Source organism: Plectropomus leopardus, chromosome 4, assembly GCF_026936395.1.
Source record: "Plectropomus leopardus strain MGB_pleo_1.0 chromosome 4, ASM2693639v1, whole genome shotgun sequence".
Taxonomy (NCBI): domain Eukaryota; kingdom Metazoa; phylum Chordata; class Actinopteri; order Perciformes; family Serranidae; genus Plectropomus; species Plectropomus leopardus.
The window spans coordinates 4498966-4511983 of record NC_142179.1 but is presented as its reverse complement, the minus strand read 5'-3'; the positions used below and the strand labels follow the sequence as shown (position 1 = coordinate 4511983).

General features: G+C 38.8%; 1 protein-coding gene across 5 annotated transcripts in view; it reads left to right on the top strand.

Moving 5' to 3' along the window:
- wdfy3 (WD repeat and FYVE domain containing 3) overlaps positions 1–13018 on the top strand; it is a 137962-nt gene that overhangs the window by 91468 nt on the left and 33476 nt on the right. For 4 of the 5 annotated variants that reach the window (XM_088076349.1, XM_088076350.1, XM_088076348.1 and 1 more), the window contains 11 exons: positions 682–834; positions 1187–1260; positions 2007–2168; positions 3294–3388; positions 3508–3628; positions 4624–4841; positions 6820–7016; positions 7406–7540; positions 9399–9578; positions 11114–11347; positions 12038–12137. In XM_088076349.1, coding sequence (XP_087932475.1) covers positions 682–834; positions 1187–1260; positions 2007–2168; positions 3294–3388; positions 3508–3628; positions 4624–4841; positions 6820–7016; positions 7406–7540; positions 9399–9578; positions 11114–11347; positions 12038–12137 — 1669 coding nt within the window. The remainder of the gene's footprint in view (positions 1–681; positions 835–1186; positions 1261–2006; positions 2169–3293; positions 3389–3507; positions 3629–4623; positions 4842–6819; positions 7017–7405; positions 7541–9398; positions 9579–11113; positions 11348–12037; positions 12138–13018) is intronic. The other variant, XM_042488045.2, reaches the window with a different exon arrangement.

Here is a 13018-nt window from a genome sequence, read left to right as displayed (position 1 = left end):
AAAGTGTAAACAGACAACTTTTTAACTTCCCCACCCCCTTGTGTTTCATGTGGTATTATTATCGTCTCCGCTGTTCCAAAGACAACTGGAACGCTTTCTGTTTTCCTCAGGGCCAAGCAACTACCAACAACACAGGACACGATGCATTTTGTTTTCCACAGTTAATTTATTTTGTTTCACTGTCCACCATCTCTGCTACTGCAGAAAGTAACTGCACAAAAATTCACTGATAAATAAGAATAGCTACCGATAGCTGTCGGGGAAAATAAAACACTGTCCTCTTTCTGTTTTGGTTGCGCAATAGTTGACGCACTTTATTTATGCCATAAATCAAGTCTTCATTTTTGCAGGAGATTGAAGCTGGTGGTAGAATTGCAGAATAAAAGAGAGGTTTATAAGGAACCCGTCTGAACATAGATGGTGTCATTCTAGACTTTGCATGACTGATTTCATTGATGAGTTAAAGCAAAAAAACATCTATTTCATCTCTCAGTTCTTTAGTTTCATGCCACCAAGGCTATGATCTCAAAACGTACCACTGCTCATTTTCTGAACTGCACTATCACAAACTGAAAGCAAATAGTTATTTTTATTTTCACAATGATAAAAAAGAAACGTGACATAAAAAAAGCATCAGAATATGCTGGTTGAGATGTTTGTGCTGTTGTCCGTCTCTCACAGCTGCTGGCTATGCTGCTGAAGAAGAAGCGCTCGCTGCTGAACAGCCACATCCTCCACCTCACCTTCTCTCTGGTGGGAACAGTCGACAGCGGCCACGAGACCTCCATCATTCCCAACTCCACCGCCTTCCAGGACCTGCTCTGTGACTTCGAGGTGAGGGCTCGGGGGGCAGATTGATCCACGATGCCAGTAAATGCATTTAAAATGCAAATGAAGCAAAGCACTCTTCATCAGACTGATTAGATCCGACAGCATAATTGCACTCCAGTACTTCAAAAAACCATTGTGGCAGCTATAAGCGCCGATCTGGCAGATGACACTGGTATAATTTTGGATGTGCCAGCTGCTGTGACCGAACGTGAAAAAAAGTTTCTCACGCGGCTGTTGAACCTTTTAGAAAACCGGGCCGCTCTGTGCCAAGATGTCACCTCTCTCTGCCAGTAGTTTGCGTTGCCAAACACAACTTGTGCCGCGGAGGTCTCAGTCTGCTCCTTCTGCTCCTCAGGTTTGGCTCCACGCTCCCTACGAGCTCCATCTGTCTCTGTTTGAGCATTTCATCGAGCTGCTGACGGAATCCAGGCAAGTGTCAAAACTTTTTGTTCCCTGATGAAAAAAAAGTGAATGATGATTACATTATTTTATTACAAAAGTAATCTGGCATTGTCGAGCGTCTGGCGGGTTTCAGCCTCAATGCCTGAGCACGACCCAGCATAGATTAACCACAGAGCACGCGAGGCAACTCCACTCATTTTAACTCAATTTATTGAAATGATGATCGATAGTACGAGTGTTAGGTTTTAAACCTCAAAGAAAAAGAAATCATGTTAGTTAGATGAATGTTATGTTACTTATATATAATATATATATATATACACACACACATATATATAATCTAATAACATAAATCATGTCAGGTGCATCAACTGATCTGTGTCTTACATAAAAATCACTTGACTTCAATCAAACTGTTAAATGGGAACATTGTTTTATCATCTCATACCATATTTAATTTAATCAATATAATGCTGTGACACGTATTTATTAAGTGTATTTTTTGCAATTTTTTAAAAATGCTCTTGTATGCTTGTATGCTCTTTTTAAATCATATTTACGATAATTGTTACATTATTTTACTTTTAATTCCAGGCAAAATCAGTGATAATGACTCATAATCTTAAATCACATCAATAAATTGCTTAATCACTTAATCAAATATTTGTTTAAATAAAGTTAAATCACAGCCTAGTGCGTTAAGTATCATTTGCATTTCAGCAGAGAAGCTAAACTGTGATCTAACTGTGTGTACCACTCTCTGTATTGAACAGCGAGGCGGCTAAAAACGCCAAACTTCTGCGGGAGTTTCAGCTGATTCCCAGACTGCTGCTGACGCTCAGAGACACCTCGCTGTCCCAGCCGACCGTCGCCGCCATCTGCAACGTGCTCAGTCTGCTGCTGCAGGGCTTCCCCAACCAGTACGATCTGCTCAGGTAAACACACACTCAGACGTCCTCAAGAAATTAACTTGTTGTGCATCTAACCCACGCAGGATAAAGAAAGAATGGAGTCTGTTAACCCTTTAACACCTGGATTGACAGTAGTTTTTCATTGCTGTTTTTAGACACCTTTCACAAGCATTTAAACTGCTGAAACCTGAGAAAGTTGGTTTGATATCTTTCAAAAATATGGGAAAAAAACGATGAGCAACACAGCAGGAAATATCCTGCAAACTGCAACATATAAGTAAAAAGTGACAAGGAAATGACCTGAAAATTAACAACGGGGGATTATTGCATATGATGGAAAAAAGAAGGAAAAAAAGTCCAAAGAAATGTTTATAATTCTATTAATTGTGTATTTTGAAGATTATGTTACAGCACTTTCTTCAGCTTTTTTTGTTTTTTTATTTTTATTTATTTATTTTTTTTACTCAACTTTTTTTTTTCTTTTCTTTTTTGCTTACTTTTCAGGTAATTTTCTTTTTACTAATTCCTTAGTTGATATTTTCGGCAGTATATTGTTAAGCTGCTCACCCCACCAATATTTATCAAAAGAAATCCAGTCAATTTGCTCATGTCATGAAAGTGGTGGACAGTAACACATGCACACACACGACAGTGCATGTACATTTTAAGCTGTGCACGTGATATTTAGTTCGACGTGTGTCTAACTTGGTACAAAAAAATTGTTCAGGGTTCCCACAGTCATGGAAATCCTGGAAAAGTCAAATAATTGCACAATCACATTTTCTAGGCCTCGAAATTTCCTGGTATTTGTAAAAATCATTAAAAGTTATGGAAAAGTCATAGAATTCAGTAGTTACAGAAGACTTCCACTTTCTATTTAATGTAACATAAAGGTAAATTTATTTTCTGGAGCTCACGAGTAATGCAGCTCTAATATCAGTCGATGTGTGACGTTTTATTTGCCTTCATGTACGTTTCTTTGTTTTCTCCCCATTTTCTGTGTCACTCCTCAGAGCGTGTACACAGAAAAAAACAATGTTGAACCCTGATTGTTGTACATATTGCATTTGCTTGATGCCAGGAAGTGAGAACACACAGCAAAAACATAAAACATGAGAAATCTTTCCTTTTTGTTTTTCCCCCTCACAGGTTTGGTCAGTTCATCTCCTCAACTCTTCCCACATTTGCTGTTTGTGAGAAGTTTGTCGTCATGGAAATCAATAATGAGGAGAAGATTGATGGAGGTAACAGTGAATTAAATACAAAAACATTCTTGTTTATACTGGTTAATACAAAAGCAGGTTGTAGAATAGATAACTCTATGTTCTAGCCTGACTGAAATTCTGATTTTTTTTGTCTCCAGGCAATGACGATGACTTCGGCGGGCTGTTGTCAGCCAACCTCATCCTGCTGAGAAACAGACTGCTGGACAACCTGCTCAGGCTGCTCTTCACCACCAAAGAGAAGTGCACCGTCAATGCCCAGTAAGACTGAAGTCTCCTCCTGAATCTGCTTATCCTGAAAGTTTTGAGCTCCAAAACAAATTTCCTCGGGCAAAATGTGAATATTCAAAAAAAAGTGTCAAATGTGTTTAAGTCTAATGTGAATTTCCTGAAGCATTTTACCACTAAAAAAAAAAGCTGCTATAAACAAGAATTTCTGCTCCACAAGACACTTTAAACACACTGCAGCCATTTATTTAAAAGCTAACACTTAACACAATCTTAGAAAGATTTTAAAGTGAATAAATAATTATTTTTAACAAGTGAGGCTTTTTTATGCCTCCGCATCAGCAACAGCCTTGCCAGAGGCATTATGTTTTTGGCATTATGTTTTTGGTTTTTTTGTCCGTACGTCTGGCCTATTGATATCTCAAGAACACCTTGAGGGAATTTACTCAAATTTGACACAAATATTTGAGTAGACCCAAGGATTAACTGATTATATTGATGGTCAAAGGTCAAGGTCAAGGTGATCTTGCAATCTTCTCATTCTTGTGAAAGCAATAACTTAAGAACACCTTTGGGGAATTTCTTTAAATTTGACACAAACATTGACTTGGACCCAATCATGAGCTGATAAGAATTTGGTTTTCAAAGGTCAAGGTCTTGGTGACCTTGCATCAGTCTCATTTTCACAAATGCAATATCTGAAGATGGCCTTGAAGGAGTTTCCTCAAATTTGGCACAAATGTCCACTTGGACTCAAGAATGAACTGATTAGAATCTGGTGGTCAAAGGTCAAGGTCACAGTGACCTCATACAGCATGTTTTTGGTCATAACTCAAGAACCAGTTTGAAACTGTGCTGACTGTAGAGATGTCGTGTGTGAAGCGTCCATGTTTTCACGGACACGGATGTAAACTGTAGGTGTAACTTGACCTGAGCATGGAGGCGTACAACCACGTGGCGGTATATCAAAAGTAAAAATGCTTTGGACCGTCACTTTACCCCGTGTGTTCTCCGTCTTCCACCTGCAGGGCGTGCGAGGAGCTGGTGCGGACGCTGGGCTTCGATTGGCTCTTGATGTTCATGGAGGAGCACCTTCACTCGAGCACGGTCACGGCGGCTCTGTGGATCCTGGTGGTGCTGCTCTCCAATCAGTCCATCCTCAACCGCTTCAAAGAGGGTCTGTGCGGAGGAGGCTGGCTGGACCACACCGACTCCGTCCTGACCAACAAGATCGGCACGGTGCTGGGTGAGTGCACGAGCCCGTGGTGGCTTCACGACAAAATCCAGATTTAGTGAATATTTGGCAATTGTCTTGCAAGGACGTGTGCTTGATATTGGCTCAAAACTTTTTAAAAATGTTCCCTTCCACAAGACTCAGACGCATGCAGTAATAATGTGCAGTGTGTATACTGTATGTTGTAATATGGCTCAGCAGACGCCTCTCCTCACTCTGGCAACGCTTTCCGTCGGAGTTGGCCTTCGTTCAGTAAACAGAAAGCTGCGCAGTTTGTGCGCCGCACAGCCAAGGGTTCGTCTTCTCATTTTTTGCCTCCCTGCATTCCCTGCTGCTGCGAGCGTAGTCCCTCCTGAGCTCAGTGGTTTTCAACCTGCTCAGTTCGAAGCAGGTATAAACTTGCATTTTTGTGAATTTTCCCCTCGATATGATGATTTTATTTTACCTTTACAGGATTTGTATTATAGATTGTTATTATTTTCTCTCTCTTAACTCATTTTACCAGGTTGAGAGCTACTGATCTCGCTTATGAAAACCACGCTGAGTAGTGACTTGGCCTAACAGAACTACCACTGCTGTAGCATTGTCAGAGTGTGTGCAATCAGGATGAAGCCCTTAGTTTGATTAAAGGGACAGTCCACTCAAAAATCCAAAGAACATATTTTACCTCTTACCCGTAGAGCTATTTATCAGTCCAGATTGATTTGGTGTGTCGGCATTAATGTTCAAGCATCGAGCTGTCAAAGTATGAGCCTCTTGTCCATGCGTCCATGCACTCTTCCTTCTGTACAGTGATACAGTTTGCAGGTTTAGTTCAGTAATTATAATAATACTTTTTTTTTCTTGTTAAATAATAAAATATTCCTATAATTAATAATGATAATAATAATACACTTTATTTATTTACCACCTTTCATACAAGAAATGTAGCACATATTGCTTTATAATTAAAAGCAGCCAGCAAGGCAATTCAGCGTAAAAGAGAAAGACATTTGAAAACAGTTTAAAACAAGTAGTAAGTGCTTAAAATCGTAAAAAGATGGATAAAACCATTAATCATAAAGACAATTAAGATAAAACAATTTATAAGAATACAGCCGTCTAAAGTGTTCAAAAAGGAAGTGAACAGACACATTTTTAGATTTCTTTGAAAACATTTTCAATGAGCTGGCTTCTCTCATATCTATAGGTAATGTCTTCCAGAGCTTTAGGGGGGAAATTAACAAAGGCTGCATTACAATTTTATTTTTAACTCCAGCAAACCAGCAGCAGATGATTGCAGTGTTTGTGAAGGTAAATAAAATTGACAAGGGAGCATGGTCCGAGGCCATTTAGAGTTTTGTATACGAGGAGCAGGACCTTGAAATCAGATCTAAATGTCACAGGAGGCCAGTGCAGAGAAGCTAAAACTGGCCTCATTTGCTCTTTCCTTTTTGTTCTCAATAATAGAGAGAAAATAGTTCCTACTTGAAACTGTTCACATTAAGGTCTGTGGATTACCTTCAGTAACCGGTTCATGATTTTTGGAAAGAGACATTACTGTTGAGTTTTTCAGATGTGTTTTTGGCGCTTTGAGCACCATAAACCAAGTGCCACCTAGTTCCATTATTTTGGAGAGAAAGCAGATGTCTCTATGGCCAAAATATCCAACACTCTGTTACTCACACCAAAACAGTACAGCTTGATAAATAGCACTACAGCTGAAAGAAAAAATATGTAATCCTGATTTTGGGGTGAACTGTCTCTTTAAGATTTGGAGTTTGTCAACTGAATCCTCATCTTTTAAGTTATTTTGCTCCGTTTCCAGTTTAAATCCTGCCTAATTAGCTCAGTTAGAGGATTTCCGTCCTGGGTTGATAAACCTGTCCCAGCAGCTGTACTCAGAGTTCCCAGTAGATGCCTTAGTCAGAGGGCGTAAGCGCTAACGCCACCTGTTTTACCTCCTTTCAATATTCTCATCATTCATTCACTCCCCCACTTTCCTTTCAAGGCTTCAACGTGGGCCGCAGTGCCGGTGGGCGCTCCACGGTGCGAGAGATCAACCGGGACGCGTGCCACTTCCCAGGACTGCCCGTGCTGCAGACGCTGCTGCCCAAACACACCAACGTGCCGGAGCTCTACTTCCTGCTCATGGCGCTGTTCCTGCAGCAGCCCGTCACCGAGCTGCCAGACAGCCTGCAGGTACATGTTAGTATACCCAAGCTTCTTTCTACTTCTAACAATACGCAATATTATTCATTTTTTGTCTTTGTTCTCAGTCTGTTATTCCTAGTTTCCCTAATTAAGTATTAATTATCCCTAATTGAGTATTTTTTCATTTCCGTCAAACGGCTTCAGTTCTAGTCCATGCTCTTGTCTTGTCTTTTTTAACAGCATAACTAACAACAAATCAGTAGAAATCCATCAGTTGTGACCACATGGAAAAATAAATTCCTGGCATACAGATATTAGCAGTTTTCAGATGTCAGAATATAGGTGGATAACACACACAACTCAATTCATCACTATAAATAGCAACACACAGTGTGTTTATGTGACTGTATATTACCCCAGTGTGTGTTTGTTTGTCCTCTCAGTTTGACCTGGACTCCATCTGGACGTTTATCTTCGGCATACCGGCCTCCAGCGGGACCGTCGTGGGCTCCATCCACAACGTGTACACCGAGGCGGCGTTCCTGCTGCTCGCCATGCTGCGCAGCATGCTCAACCTGGTGAGAACCATCGCTCACACTACACCGTGAAGGATCAGGGGCTATCGGACGCTACTTTTTATATCCATCGTTATTGTCATTTTTTAAGAAGAGCATTATTATCAAGGCAAAGGCAGACATCCCCTGTGACGCACCGTACAGGATGAGAACATGGAAAAAAAATAAGAAAGAAATAATTTTGAACAGCTGATAAAATCAGTTTTATACTACATTCAATTCTGTAAATACTTTTTTCTTTCTTGTAAAATATTAAAATATCCCTACTAAAAATACATAATAACAATAGTAATAATGATAATAATAAAAAAAACAAATAATAATAATAAGAGCTAAAGTGCTTTACAATAAAAACAGGCCACGAAAAAAATTCCGCATAAAATTTGAAAACAGTTTAAAACAAAAATTAGGTTTTTTTAAATCATAAAATCATTATATAAAACCATAAATAAAGAAAACACTTAAGATAAAACTTTTTTTTTTAATTACACCAGTCTGAAATGTTAAAAGGAGAGTTTTAGAAAGTCAGAGCTTGTTAAAGGCTGGAGTGTGTTTTTGGCTTAAACAAGTTGCCTCTTTCAGCCATCAGAGATCCACAGATATCCTTTTTTCCTTTCACACATAGTGCAGAAAAATGCTGTTTAATGTCTCGAGGACATAATTCTCTCAGGATTAATATTCCAGCAGCATAGTTGAGGTTTAAGAGAGACATATTTACCCATAATTTCATAATTTCACTGATTAAATCCTACACCTTTTCCCAAAAGCAGATTACTTTTACTTTACCTTTTAAAACTCAGTGTCAGAGGTTTCTCATGTTCATCGGCCCTTTTTTTAAGTAGTTCTTAATGTAGGATTTCTCAGCAGTTTGCTGCCTGGATTCTTTGAAGGTGTCTTTTTAAGCTCCATTAATCCATCAGAAATGACTGGGCATACATGCTGGTTTTATCCTCACTCGTCCACGCTCTGTGGATCGCACAGCGCTCGCCGCTGAGAAGCTTCACTCGGCCCCCTGGGAAACTAAGCGCCTCACTCACGGCGCAGGCTGCTGCTGAACGAGTTCCACTTTATTTAGATCCTCCAAACCAGTCTGAGGTTTTAACTGGAAAACAAGCACTTCCACAGTACCTCTGTGATGTAGCTTTATAAGTTAACCCTCTGACCAAAATACTGGAAAATTAGCAATAAAACACAACATGGCCTAAATATTTGCAATAAAATAGCAAAAAGTTGCAAGAAAATCACCTGAAAATATGTTTAAAACAAAAAGAAGGTAAAAAAACAAAAACAAAAAAACAAGGTAGGAATCAAACCAAAGATCTGCGCAGAGTATTAAAAGCTACCAGCACATTTTAATTGTGCATCGTTTTGATCTAACAGAAATCACAAGAAATATGAAGACACAAGCGCATTCATCTCTCAGGTCATTGTGATCTGCTTTACCAACAACAAACAAGAAAATGACCTCAAGAATATGCTGAAAATTTAAAATAAACAATTTACACATTTTTTGTCACATAGTTTTCTATATATATAATTCTAAAAAATAGGAACATATTTTTCTGAACATTTTTTTTTAATTTCTTCCTTTTTAAAATAAAAATAATGGTAATTTTCAGGTTAGTTTATTGTACCTTTGACTTATTTCTTGCAAATTTTTGACATTTTTTTGCCATGTTGCTCACTGCCATTTTCCCCAATTTCAAAGGGTTAAACAGCTTGTAAATGGCGCTAGAGCACAGCCCAATAAAACTGATGTCGATCCATGTTACAAAGCGTTAAAAAGCATTAAATTGAAGTGTCTGATACCTGTAGACACCCTGTGATTCACTCGATTTGTTTTTTTGTGTGTCTCTTTCAGCCGTGGCAGTCAGAGGAGGAGGGCTCCTGGCTGAGGGAGTACCCGGTCACCCTCATGCAGTTCTTTCGGTATCTCTACCACAACGTGCCCGACCTGGCGCCCATGTGGCACAGCGCTGAGTTCCTCTGCGCCCTGGCGGCGACCGTCTTCCCTTTCAACATCAGGCCGTACTCTGAGATGGTAAGGCTCATTTCCTGGAGCAATAAAAAAAATCTGTGACCTTCACTGGTGACTAGAGCAAGAAGCAGCTCCTCACTTTCCTCTACACAAATCTCTCGCCTCCATTAAATTCGAGCACGTTTGGGGATTTTGCTCTGACGGAATGGGTCTAAAATTGGCCTTAAAAGCAAAAAAAAATCTCATCAGCAGAGCAAGTAATCACAGGTATTGATCAGTAACTCTATCAACCTGCTGCAGATATATTGTGATTCTCTCTTATGGGGCAATAAAAACTCAAACTTATTGCCCCTTTGGAATCTCCTTTACTGGCACTGTAATCGTCACTGCTGCAGTTTTGAGAACAAAGTGCAAAACACTGCAGTTTTTCCTCAGAGGAAAATGTGTTTTTAGACAGTTTACTTAATAAGATAATTGCTTGTTAGTGAACAAAAGAAAATGCCTGAATGCACAAAAAGCAGCAGCAAGAGCTTGATGGCTGCACTGCAGAATTAAAAACTAAAGAAAAGCCTTGAATTTAAATGTTTGTGTGTTTAAATGTTCGTGAGTAAGCGCCTCGCTCTTACTCACGGTGCTGCTGAACGAGTTCCACTTTATTTAGATCCTCCAAACCAGTCTGAGATTTAAACTGGAAAACAAGCACTTCCACTGCCTCGAGATATGAAGACTGAATGAAAACTATTCAGCGTCTGCGGGTCCGTAAGAAGTTTTAGAATTAAATTTTAGTCTTCATTTAGTCTTAATTTTGAATTTCTTGGTTTTAATTGCCTCAAACATTTGATCTAATTCAAATAATCCATCTTTTAATTTCTTTTTGTCAAAATGAGTCAAGCTCTTCTGTGTCAAAGTCACATTTTATATTAAAAATTACAAATTTTTAAACCTACAACTGAACCTACTATTAACCTACTACTATTTGCACTTGTCTCTTGGGAAAATATAATATTTTAATAATGACATTCCTACATAAAACCTACCTCTGCACAGGACCACATATTTACTGCTTACCTTTATACTAAGCTGCAGTGCTTGAGTACGAAACGGATGATTTGTTGAAACATGAGTTTTGAATTTGGTTAAAAAATATCTTGAAAAGGTTTTAAAAATAAGGGCATTCAAAGGATACATTTCTCTAATTACATCTTTTTTATTGCATGTTTAAAACCCCATTATTATGCATTTCTAAACGGTCTCTAAGTCTGTGTTAACCCTTTGAATCATGAGCAAACTGGCTTGATATCTTTGAGAAGAGGGGCATGAGAAACACAACAAGAAATTGTCCAAAAACTTAGCCAGAAATTAGTAAAAAGTTATAAGAAAATCACCAGAAAATAAGCAGAAAGAAAGAAACAAAGAAAAGTGGAAAAAAAGAAAGAAAAGTAAACACAGAAAGGCAGCAGGATGAATTTAACTGTTTTTTATGGTCCTCTGTTAAACAATGACATTATTTTATCCTGTGTCCTGCTGAAGTGCTGTCCTGTAAAACAAAAAAAATTAAACCTGTTTATAAATTTTCTCACTCCATCCGTCTCTTCCAGGTGAGCGATTTGGACGACGAGGCGGGGTCTCCTACCGAGGAGTTCAAAGCCTTCGGCGGGGACTCGGGTATGAACCGCAGCCAGTCTGAATATTGCAACGTGGGCTCCAAGACGTCGCTGACGAACCACCCGGCCAAAAAGTACGTCTTTGACTTCATGAGGGTGCTGATCATGGACAACCTCTGCATGACCCCGGCCAGCAAGCAGACGCCCATCATTGACCTGCTGCTGGAGGTGAGGACGTAACCAGATTTTAAAGGGTTAAACTGGTTTTAAAGGGACAGTTCAAGTGGGGGTGTTAGTCAGCACACGCTCAGTTTGGAGAAGCAGGTTTGACATGAAAGCTAAGCAGTGTACTTCTGTGGATAATGTCAGCAATAAAATGTATTTTAGCCACCTTAAAAAAGTCCCACCTAAATAAATCCCGATCAGTTTAACCCTTTGAAACCTGGATCAGCATAATTTTTCTTGTCTCCTCTCTTGACTCCTTTAACAAATATTTAAACCTTCAAACCTTAAGCACATTGGTTTGATTTCTCTTAAAAACACGGAGAAAGACAAGGAGCAACTTTTTGCGCAATTTGCAAGAAAGTAGTAGTAATTTAGAAAATTATTTTCAAAAACACAGGAAAACATTTCAGCTAAACTATATTTATCTTAATTCTGCAGTATTTTTAAAATTATTATTCTACATTTTTGCAGGTTTTTTTTCCAGCTTATTTTTCTTGTTTGTTTTTTGTTGGGTTTTTTTTTGTTGTTTTTTTTACTTTCCCAATTTTTCTTTGTTTTCTGCTTATTTTCAGGTTGTTTTTTTGACTAGTTTCTATTTTATCATTATTATTATTGTTATTATTGTTCTTGTTGTTGTTGTTGTTGTTGTTGTTGTTATCGTTATCATTAAGTGTGTGTGTTTTCTGGTACTAGGCCTCCCCGGAGCGCTCCACGAGGACTCAGCAGAAAGAGTTTCAGTCCAACATCCTGGACGGCGTCATGGAGCATCTTCTGGCTGCTGACGTCCTTCTAGGTCAGAACAAAGTCCTCAGTCCCCCTTACAGAGGGACCCAGCCTGTCTCAGTTTGTTATTACCTGCAACACCTGTAAACCCCAGTAATCTATAGGTTTATGATAAATATAGCCTCCAAATTATGTCCTCATGCAGCTGACTGATGTTGATGCTGTTGCCAAAGTAGCTGGTAAATACAACAAACCCTCCATTTCATTGAACAGAATTTGGCCGGAGGCTTTTGACAAAAATAGCTGATGATGAGGCAGGAAATGGCCCGGATTAGCAGCATGCTGCGGGACAGCTTGGACCAATTTCTTAGCTGGCTCTATGAGACGGTCTGATGGCTGCATCATGACTCAGCAAATCACAGTCTGAAGCCCAGAAAACTGCAAGTGCCTTCAGCTTTTCACTTGGCTGCTCGATTTATATTTAGTTTATAGGCTGCAGTCTGTTTTTTCCCAAAACATAAATTATAAGACGATGATCTCATCTTTGAATTTATCTGAGCTAGCGACCTAAGTTTAAGCTTTTAGTCAATAATTTATAACAGGATTTTAAAAAACAACAACACAGCCCATACTACTGTCAACACGCTGTTGTTTAATTTGTAAAACCATTTCTGTCGCTAAAGATAAAAGTCTCTATCCTGATGGGAGGATATTATTCTCAAAATACTGTACTTAAAATACTATGGAAGTCCATAAAAGATCCTGTAAGTCATTTTAATAAGAAACTTATTTCAAAATGTAACAAACAATGACATGGTGGGAAATGAGAAATGATACTAAGTCACTATTTTGAGAAAGCCTCTCTTTGTTTTGAGATTTTATTCCATAATTTTAAGATATTAACTAATTATTTTGAAAATATTTCTCATTGTTCTGAGATACTTGGGCGTT